Below are 11,176 nucleotides of genomic sequence, written 5' to 3'. Positions count from 1 at the left end.
CTTACCTTTGCATCGCACTTGAAGGACAAGAGTTGGAGGCTGCTTGGAACAGTAAAAGAAACCCTAGAATACTGCTATACATCTAGTCGGGAGAGGCAGCATGTCCATGCCTAAGATGATTGGCTGAGGCCTTGACACTTTGCTTGGGCGCTCTATTAATGCCTTGTATTCCTGAGATATTCATTTCTTTGTTAACTGGAGGAACAAGTAAAACCAAGGACATAAGACCCGATAATCATACTCCCAAGATTTTCATGGGCACGGAAATACAAACATAATAAAATTATATCAAGTGGGACGGCATATTCCATAATATGCTGAGAATAAGATCGCAAATGGGACGCATGACCAAAATTGATAGAAATAACATGCCATAACAGTGGTAAGGCCTACACTGGATCAGAGAAATATTAGTGATGACTTCCAATTTCACTCACATATACAATAGTTGGGAACAAAAGAGAACTTATGAAAAACAGGGACACATCATTATTTTACTGAATCCTGCAAGTCACATCCAAATTAGGAAGAGATTAACTTGGTAGTGGCAGAAAGGCACAACTGATCATGCAGCAAGCTCTCTACTTCCCAAGAGTGGGAAACTGTCCAGGATCTTCAATTGAAGGGGCAGCAGCTGGGGCACCTGAGCCCCTACCACCTCCAAAACCACCTCTGAATGGTCCACGGTCGCCACGTGCCCTGCCACGTCCACGGCCAACTGGACTGTAGTATCTTTCTCCTTCAGCTGGCTTTAAAAACTCGTTGATGCTCACAGGCTAACAAAGAAAGCTCCATCAGTCACAATTTCCTGAGCAGATATTATTGCAAGAAAAGATTTCTGCACAAATAGACAATTTATACCTTCTTAGCCCGTTCATCACGATCAGCAACATCTTTCTTTTTACCCGTATCTTTGTCAGAGCCCTAATGAGGAAATGTTACATCAAAATGTGATTAAAAATTCTAAAGAAACTCGGTGAGGCTTTATAATGGTTGTTAGAAGAATAAACATGCGACAAAGGGCTACAAACTTACCAACTTCATAAATACATCATCATTTCTTTTTTTTAATGAAAGCTGTTGCATGGACTGCAACTCCTGATCAATTTCAACTTTTCTCTCTTCGGTCTTCAATGCAAGTAGGGCTTTTCGCTTCTCCTCTCTTATTTTCTCATACTCCTCCAGAGTCATCTCCTATGCAACCAATTCAACAAGGCAGGGAAAAAATGTATATACCAAGTTAGTAATTGTAAAACAAACTCTAACATCAGAGAATTCTGGCACAAAAGAAAAAAAAAAGCACGAATATAGAAGAATGGAGGAAATAAACATTTCCATTTTCCAGCATCATTAATCCTTTTAAAAATATTCACCCTAGGGTTTCCACATATGAGAAGATTCAAGAAAAAATATTCACAATGCCTATATGATTTGCTTGAAAACACAGGAGCTCAAATTCCAATGATTATTATTCAGAATGCATATAAAATCATGGGAACGTACAATAAGAGGTTGAACCCCGATGTACATTAAGTGTTAACATGTGGTTCTCTATACCCAACCAACATCTGAAATATGAAGCTGCGTCCTGGCCTGGAACAAGGTTTTCCAGTTGCATAAACCAAGCTCAAACACCCAGAGAACGAATGAATGGAATTCCGGAAACAATGCCCTTGAGCATCATGTAGCATTATGTGGACCATGCATCAGTTACTCTCTGTACCAATGGCAAGTAACCTTGTGGTCGTCTGATGCTGCAAAAATCAACACTTACACTACAAACATCAAGTAATAACCATTTGATAAAAAACATTGCTTACAGTCACTGAGATTCTCTTTGAACTACTAAAGTAAATCATATATAGCCATCAACTTAAAGCTATGAATGGAGAAACTGTTTTAGGTCAGAAATAAATCCAATTGCAAGATAAATGAATAAAATCCTCCATCCAACTTCCATCACAAGAAAGAGAAAAGGAAAAAGAATTAGATTAGACATAATATATATATATATATATATATATAATGTACCAATTATAATATGTACGGCAGTTTCCTGAATTGATACATGATAAAAGAGCATGTCAAAACCTTGATACTGCCACAGTGAATGGAATAGCTATTGGCTGGGTGAAATGGGGTGCTTGCATAAACTTTTTGTTTCTTGTGCGTGTTACCTCAAGCAATACCCTTTGGATCAGCCACAAGTACCATAATTACTGGGAGTTTAACTCAAACTCCCAAATTAGATAAAACTGCTTACAAAACGAACAGAATTTCTTCCAAGGCTCTTGGCACAAACAACAATCTCATGTTAAGATGAACCATGGGAGGCTTTATCTATTCCTGCAACGGAACTGAGCAGCACAGAAGAGCATGCAAACAAGCCACACAGTTCTCTCAAAGGCAAGAAGGAACAGAAGTGAGGTTCAGTATTACTTAAACAAGCTACACAGTTCTCTCAAAGGCAAGTAGGAACAGAAGGGAGGCTCGGTATTACTTTTTTGTGCACGACAAGGCAGAGATGGGTTCAGGATAGGAGCCACAAAACTGTAACAGGTGGGATCTCTAGTTAGAAGATTCTAATTACTGGTTATACAATTGAAACACCAAAAGAAATCCTTCTCTCTCTATCAAGAAGATACTTGCCCGGTATTTCGACCAGCAATAGACAACTTTTAATTTTATCCAAAATCCCAAATAAATTGGAATTTCATTATAATATATAGGTAAAAGAATGACAGAGGTCCTTCTGCATGCAACAGCATGACAGCTAGTGCCACAAAAAAAAAAAGATCTCCAATCCAATCTATCAGAAAGTTGATTAATCCCTATTCCAATAGACCAGATAAAACAAGGACCTTAACTCAAATCAGCAAAGTAATTGAATGTAATTACAAAATACATAAGTAAAAGATTTCCAAAAGCCCCTTCTTGCAAGCAACAACATAGCTGCTCCTGCACAAGTAAATATAAGGCCTTGGGAGGTTTTATCTATGCCTGCAACGGAACTGAGCAACACACAAATGCATGAAAGCAAGCCACCCAATTCTCTCAAAGGCAATATATCAACAGAATTGTGGCCTATCCCTACATTTGTAAATGGCAGGGGAACTGGAGTAGCGGCTTATCCCTATATTTGTAAATGGCAAGGAAATTGGAGCTAACAAACAGAGAATAATACTTGGAAGATTCTACTGTGCGTATGATAGAAAACTACTACATGTACCGTGCACACACAGTTGTCTCAAAGCCATGATAGGAACAGATTTATGGCTTATTCTCATATCTGACTTTATTAGAAAGCCTTTTAATCAACACTTGCATCAGTAACAAACAATCATAGATTTAATTTGAATTACCAGAACATGGAAAACATATATGCATGCATGCATGCATGTATAGACAAACAATCAGCAAAAATTTGTTCCTAAAAAAAAAAGACTTTACAACACAAAATTATTTAACCTAATACATGGATCAGTGATGGGCAACCTAGAGTTCAATCAAAACTTTCAAACAATATGAAGTGTTAATAGAAATTGGAAATAAATGATTTCCGAAGGCCTATCTAGCATGCAACAGAATAACTTGGTCATGAAGATCCAGAAATATTGAGACCTTGGATGGTTTTACACATGCAACAGAATGGAGCTACAGAGGAGAGCATGGATTATGGATGCACGACACCCTGCTCTCTCAGAGGACAGGATAAGACTGCAACTGAGACTCACACCCTACATTTATAAATGGCAAGGCAGAAATCGGCTAGGAGCAAAAGCCAATGCAGTGTGTAGAGTACTGATTATGACACTCCACTTACCATAACTTAATTGGGACAATCAGAGGTTCAGCTTGCTTCACCCCCACTTAGCAAACTCCAGCATCAAAAGTTGTAGCATGCTAGCGTGCCCGAGGGAGAACAAGTTACGGATTAAGCGCAACGAGCAAAAGAACGAGCAAAAGAACAAGCAACAGCAAAAGCCATTGGCATTATTTTTCTAAGATGAACTGATTAAATTCACTTAAAAAGTTATTTAATCAATGCTAACAAAAGGTATTTCATAAAATTTTAATTTTGTAAAATTTGATCAACTGCAACAAATGATTCATAGTCTAAAGCAAATGATTTGCCAACTATCCACAAACTTTCTGACTGCTTGTTTCAATATTTCTCTATTTCTTTAGTTCAAATTTTGCCACATAAGATATTTTCTTGTTTGCCAAACAAATATACTTAATTCAAATGCTGTAGGCTGTAGCCATGCCAATCATTACGGTATCAATACCAAAAATTCATGAAATGTTGGCTCCAAGATAACAAAACAAATTCAGATATAAGAGAGAATATTTGAGAGTTTCACTGACATATGATCCATTCACCTACTAAAACTACACAGCCAGAACGCCCACTATCACAGAGAAAAAATTTTAAATATAAAAAGGTCTAGAACCAACCTATCTGAAACCAACCTGGACCTTAGTTAAAACACAATCCCAAATTCTCAATCTTCTTAGTGTCAGGCAAATTTATGCAATATTTCATTTTTTTTCATTTTAACAAGTAGGTGAATTGTCATAATTCATAACCAACATCCCCAAATGGAAAACAAATATAGGCAGCATTACGCAGTGGAGTGGAGGATGGAAAATTGGATTAAGTCAGTTAAGAGTCATGTACTTGAAATGTCCAGGTCGCTGAGTTTATTGATGAGTAATATAGAGACACTTAGCATAGAATTGAGGGCTAAGAAAAGCAAAGACTAAAGTTTGAAAGAGTATAGAATTTCAAGCTAAGTCCTACAAGGAGTGAAGACAAATTCAATCGAACAAGTTTGGAAGAATATAATATATGATGTTTATTATCACTAGAAAAGTCTGAGTCTTCTATAAGGAGAGGTACTTAAGTTTATATTGAGGTTATAAAACAAAAGGGAAAGACCTGCATTAACATGGCTAGAGTTTACAAGAATATGGAAAAACTAACATCATGGCCCTAGATAAGAATGCTTGGTGAATGGGATCCATAAGGCTGGACTCCGAATAGTTGGAAAAAGGATGATGATGATGACAATGATGATATCTAGTAATGTTGGAAGAGTTATTAGCCAATAAAAATGATCCTTAGAAAGAGTCAAACTTTGTTATGTCTTTGTTATGTTGTATATTTCATTATTAGTTACATTTTATTGAACATACATAGTTACATTTTGATAAGATGTTCCAAAGGTCACGCTAGGTGGAAACACTTTTGGCCCACATAAGTGGAGCACTCCATTGTTTAGTGCCCTGCAATGTCATGCAATGTTATGTTGTATCCATATATATTGGGTGCTGGCACTCAAGAAATCCTAAACTTTGATATTTGCAATAATCTTATCTAGAGCACTGACAGCACACTCATTTAGGTTTTTCTGGCTTTTGGGATGTAAAACCATGCAGCATATATTTCATAAATATGCAATGTTAGAGTGGTATACAAGAAGAAACTTCATAACTTGATGTTAGAACAACTTAATTATTCTTTTGATCAGATAAGCTTAAAGATTCATTATTGCTATCATTATGCGTGCAAGACAAGTGTCTGAATTGTTGTATGGGTTATATTGTGCCATGCACTACCCATCAGGTTTTAGAGTTTCATCTATTACCATGTATTACCATTGCCTAGATGTGCATCAGTTGATGTAGAGTACTAATTGCTAAATTAAGTTACAAGTAGAGACTTATGTTTTTATTCATAAATTTCAACAAACACTGATACCAATGAAAGCTGATTGTTTGTTTTAAGAGGATTAAGTCGATTTAACATGCTCAGATTGGTCTTTGGTTTCTCTTGCTTTCATTATAAGGTGTTCCATCTCTTCATGACATTATTAATGCAGGCAGAACGGACCACTTGCTTTTACTTCATTCGCATTCAATTTAAAATATATTATATGACATTATACCTTTTTTTTAAAAATATCATTCTTTCCTTTAGACAAACTAGCAATCCAGCTAATGACAAAAAAACATTTAATAATAAAAAAGGAGATGTCCATGTTAGTGCATGTTGGCAGGCACAGTGCAGTCATGATTAGGTGCAAGCTTAAGAAAAGAGATGAAAGGCTTACATTACCATGTACCACTTTGTCAGTTTGAGGCTAAGCAGCCTCTTTTTAAATATTCATAACTCATTAATTTACACACGCATGCACCCACAAAGCAATGCACTATGAGTTTGTTTGGCAAGAGGACAAAACAACACTATAGTTTTCAGCACCATATGGACATCACTGATATTTAAGAACAACCACATGTATATTATTTAAACTCATATATAACAACCATTGAGGGTGAGCCTTGACACAGCAGGAACCTAGAACTCAGTCACAAGTTAGAAACACAAAAATAGCCTCTCTACACATAAGGGTAAGATTGTGTACATCTAACTCTCACCATACCCAAAGCCTCATGCACTAAACCGTCCCTTTTATATAAAAAACCATTCAATTAACTAATCCAAAATTAATGTGCAAACATTTTCAAAATGTTAACTTTGACCAAAGGGGAATAGTTTAAGTTTACTTTAGCTATCTTTAGCATCTTCATTTTTTAGTGCATGCAAGTATTCAGCCCAAAATTGAAGGATATATTTTTAATAGCTGACTCATGGAGGTGTTGCATATGGTACTAGGCCTTGCTGCAATTTAGATAGACTCCTACAGTGTACGATTCACTTAGAAAACAAAAGTACGATATCACACTGATCTATACACAGGGATGTAAATGAGTTTGGCTAAAATTAACTTTGCACCTAAAGTCTGGCAACAAGCTTAGCTTGTTTATTATCAGAATGGCCCTAATCAAGCATATTCTCATCAGCTTGATGACCGTATATAGAAAATCAATTCGAGCTTGTACCAAGTTTGGGTCAAGCTTGATTTAAGCTTTGATCAAACTTGACTTAAAGCTCAATTTAAGCTTAAAATAAAGTTTAACCAGATTCTGAAAGGAATCAATCAAACACTCAAGAAGTTTAACCTTTTTAAATTAAAGCTTAACAATTAATGCAATTTATTAATTGAGCACTCAATAATCGACCACACATTCAAACATCACCACTATGTGAAACATAATGTTTTACATGTGGCGGATAGGTGTGAGGCAAGAGGAGAGAGCAAGAGAAGAGTAGGTTGATAAGATCTGGCATCCTCGCCTTAAGTACCCAAATATCAGCCATTAGATCTATTCCAAATTCTCAATGGTTGATGGCACATGTACTTTTATACCTGCAATATATTTACACCCAAAGCCGATCCTTGTCAGGCCAAAGCTTATTCAAACTGACATATCTCAACTTGGCTTGAAATTAATTTTGAGCCTGAGAATGGAATTTGTGCTTGTCTCAATTAACTTCAAGCACAATCAAGTTTGCATTTCAAGTGAAGTATGAGGAATATTCAAGTTACTCAGAATAATTGACAGCCTTAGTTATAAAATGGTTCATCCAAAAGATGCACAACACTACAAAAGATTCACTTGGAAATTGAGTTTTTTTTCCACTGATCCATGTAGTTACAGCCAAGGTGACTCCTAAAAGCACATGACATGCTACAAATCCTCAATCAACATATTTGATATTACCAACAAACATCAAGTAGCAAAGAACCAATATACTCTTGTATAACTAATAATCATGATGGAATAAACCACCATCAAAATTTAAAGATAATGATTTAAAAATTATTTCAACCTCAACATTTAACAAAACAAATCCATCAAACATTTTAAACTTTTCATGTGCTGATGACAATTTCATTTACAACACTAACTTCTCACAATGCAAAACCATCAAAACAAACATTTTAAACCTTTTATGTACTGAGAACAATTTCAAAACTCTTGAGGATGCAAATTTTTCTCAGATTCATTACAATGTTTCAAAAAAAAAAAAACATTCCCATTCCAAAAATAACATTTCAGCTTAGCATTCTATTCTAACAAAAATTTTCTATTTAACCATGACAACAAAGCAAATTACCACTTAATATCTCAGCACAACAACATTTGAAAAAAGCTAGAATACTTATAGAAGTCCATAAACCTTTCTTTCAATACAAGATGTCAAACAATTCTTAATTGCAATATCTTCTTCTTGTTCTACAACTATAGCTTAAGTAGAGGTGGGCTATATTTTTAATGAACTTCCTTATTATTTACAAACCACCATACAGAAAAAGATTTAGCCTTCTCAATAACTGATCACAGTAGGCAGGACATATATAAATACATGCGTACATACATGCATAAATACATGAATGTACCAGCAAAACAGACTATCACCTCACCATTAGTTACAAGAAGTCTTTCTTTACCGAGATATAGTAAAAATATCACCCAACATCTATGTCGACAAAACAGGCAATCACCTCACTATTAGTCACAAAAAGGCCTTCTTTACCAAGATATAGTAAGAATATCACCCCACACCCAAAAAAAATGTAAAGAAATGCTTACTTTGTCCTCAGGTTCCTTTTCTTCTGCCTCATTTGCTTGGGCATCCTTGTCCTTCTTTGCCTCTGATGATGGTACATCATCATGCTCTGGCTGCTTCTCGCTGGCAAGGATTTTATCATCAACATTCACATTTTCTTCAGTAGCCCTATCCCATCATACATTGCCAACCGTAAGCAAATTGACAAGCACCATTATGGTTGTACAAATAAACAAATAAAAGAAAACACACATTAAACAGAAGACAAAGATAAAACCAATCTTAACTGCGCAATCACGTCATCAGTAGCAGTTCCCCAGTTCCCACGCCCGGATCCCTCACGCTTCATCTCATACCCTCGGCCCGTACCACTGCGCCGCTCATACATCCTGCGTGGGGGTTGTTCGGACTCACCTCCAGCCTCACCGTTCCCATAGCCACCACGACGGCCTCCACGGAATGGTGGACGTGGCCCACGGTCCCTCTCAGGAAGCCGTCCAGCATCACCTTCCACACCTCCACCACCACCACCACCACCACCATAGCCCCCTGAAAATCCATTGGCGTTCCCATTTCCAAAATCCCGATTTGGGCCCGTCCCACCTCCGCGTCCACCTCTACCGCGCCCGGGCCCACCTCGGCCGACTCCACCGCGTGTAGGTGCGGCGCTGCTCCTAGTCTCTCTCGCTATTAAAAAATAAACCAGATAAAAACAAGAAAACTATGGAAAAAAAGGGAAACATTCCTACCAAAAGCTAGGACTTACGCAATAGGATCTAAATTCGTAAAAAAGAAGCCAACTTTCGCGATAGCAACAGAAAGCCTCCAGAAAATCGGATCAAGACGTATACAGAAACCCGGATCGGATTGATTCTATAGTAAAGATCAGCCAATCAAACGATATCAACGAATCGGGCCGAATCCGAATCGAACTCACCGGCCTGAGACGGAGGGGCGGGCTTCGTCGGGAACTTCACCGCCGCGGGGGCGGCAGGCTTCTTGGCTGCGATCTTTTGCTGCTGGACAGCGATCAGCTGCGAGGGATCGTCATTTTCGTCGTCCCCGAGGAGATCGAAAGGGTTCGCGGTGGCCATCTTCGCTGTGACTCTGGGAGCGGCGCTCGGAGGAGCTGAAGTAAACCCTAGGCACTAGAAGGAGGAGCAGAAGGTCCTCGTCGATTCGATGTCCATGGAACCCTAGATTCGGCTGCGAGAGGCCTCCTGTTGGGAAAGAAGAAAGCTAGGGTTTTGGGGAGAGCAGAGAGGAGAAGTGGATGAAGAAGCGACAGAAGAAAAACCCTAGCCGCACTCCAGTGGAGTCCTTCCAGGAGGCCTAATCCCTTCTCCTCTACCTGGACTTTTTAATTTATTCTTCTATTACACGAAATGACTTAAACACCCCTACATTTATCATATTTTCAGGAGAATGCCGCGATCGTTGGGTGCGTTGAATTGAAACTCTTGGGTCTCTAGGAGCCAGAGGGTAATGATTAAGCCTACTCTTTACTCCAAAATATTTAGTGTAGGGGTTATAGAGGCTTTTCAAACTAAATATATTTTTCGTAAAATTAATGAAGCTGCGGACTGGATGGCTACTTATGTAGCCAGTCACTATAATATTTATGGGCTGAAGATGGAAAATTACCTCTGACACTTTATAGTATTTTTGTTTTTCGATTTTATTAAGTGTATCCGTACTCGTATGATCCACCGATTTTAGTAATAAAAAAAAACCAAAACTCGATGGGTATTTTGGTCATTAAAGTTTAAGGAGACGTTTATCCATAGGAGCCTCGGTGAGCTCGTCAGAGGCGAATCCTGGCCGTGGCGTTGAAATCTGTGGGATGAGATTCCAAATATATGATGGGTCCATCGGACGGTTATAATACTGCGATGGGGTTTGGTGGGGTAGGTAACTTGTCCTTCGGCGTACATAATAACGCGCAAGGGAAAAGTCACGAGCGTAAGGTCTACCGATCAGACGGTAGAGAACCTTTAAATGGTCGACGTGCTACAACACTTTATTACGATTGCTGCGTGCGACGTTCCGCATAGTAGTTTTTTGAGTGGATTGCCTGTTTGGTGACAGGTGTGGATTTTGCCTTGAGATAACTCTCCGCGTGGGATCGAAGTTGGTATCTTATGGTCATGGACGAAAGAAGGATTCACCTTCCTTCCCACGAGTCGACCACTCGGCTCTCAAATCACCGGGAACTCCATCAACGGTCCATCTGCACAGCTTTCAAAGCAATCTGTGGATGATCCATTAGTGGATTCGCACAAATGACCCTTTACCCGCATAAAATATAATACCCCCCAACCTCTCCGCTCTCACCGTTTACCGCACGGTAACATAAGCGTGCAACGCGTTGGATAAAAAGGCCCGCTGTAGAATAGCACAGAAACATTGCATTTAATTTAAAAAAGGTATGGGCCAGCCTGGCATGCTTGATGAGTGTTGTAGGCTAGCTCTGCCATACTTGAGAGACTCAGCTAGCCACTGTAATTGGATAGATTTGCAATGGTACTAGTGGTGTTGGTAGGCCTGTTAACAAGCCGAGCTGCTCGTGCTCGGACCGGTAAAAACTCGGCTCAAGTTCAGCTTGTTAGTCAAACGAGCCCGAGCCAAGCTTATAATAAGGCCCGTTTAAACTCGAGCTCGAGCCCAAGCTCAAGCCCGAGCAGCTCACGAGCCCGT

The 11,176-nt window shown here is 38.6% G+C and overlaps 1 protein-coding gene across 1 annotated transcript; it reads right to left on the bottom strand.

Moving 5' to 3' along the window:
* Window positions 1-336: 336 nt before the first annotated feature.
* Window positions 337-9,837, bottom strand: LOC103721814 (RGG repeats nuclear RNA binding protein A-like). The gene is made up of 6 exons (XM_008812160.4): window positions 9,417-9,837; window positions 8,767-9,166; window positions 8,503-8,647; window positions 1,036-1,194; window positions 862-924; window positions 337-776 (listed from the first exon to the last, which is right to left on the bottom strand). The coding sequence occupies exons 1-6, from the start codon at window positions 9,571-9,573 to the stop codon at window positions 582-584; spliced, it is 1,119 nt and encodes a 372-aa protein (XP_008810382.2). The 5' UTR covers window positions 9,574-9,837; the 3' UTR covers window positions 337-581.
* Window positions 9,838-11,176: the final 1,339 nt, after the last annotated feature.

Source organism: Phoenix dactylifera, chromosome 4 (assembly GCF_009389715.1).
Source record: "Phoenix dactylifera cultivar Barhee BC4 chromosome 4, palm_55x_up_171113_PBpolish2nd_filt_p, whole genome shotgun sequence".
Lineage (NCBI taxonomy): Eukaryota > Viridiplantae > Streptophyta > Magnoliopsida > Arecales > Arecaceae > Phoenix > Phoenix dactylifera.
The sequence above is the reverse complement of the archived record's forward strand: the minus strand, read 5'-3'. Positions and strand labels throughout refer to the sequence as shown.

Excerpts from the sequence above, each read along its gene's own strand:
- LOC103721814 (XM_008812160.4), bottom strand. The coding sequence starts at position 9,573 with ATGGCCACCGCGAACCCTTTCGATCTCCTCGGGGACGACGAAAATGAC. Across the intron at positions 9,167-9,416 it reads CGCCCCTCCGTCTCAGGCCG|CGAGAGAGACTAGGAGCAGC; the intron begins GTGAGTTCGATT and ends ATTTTTTAATAG. Across the intron at positions 1,195-8,502 it reads AAAAGGAACCTGAGGACAAA|GAGATGACTCTGGAGGAGTA; the intron begins GTAAGCATTTCT and ends TTGGTTGCATAG.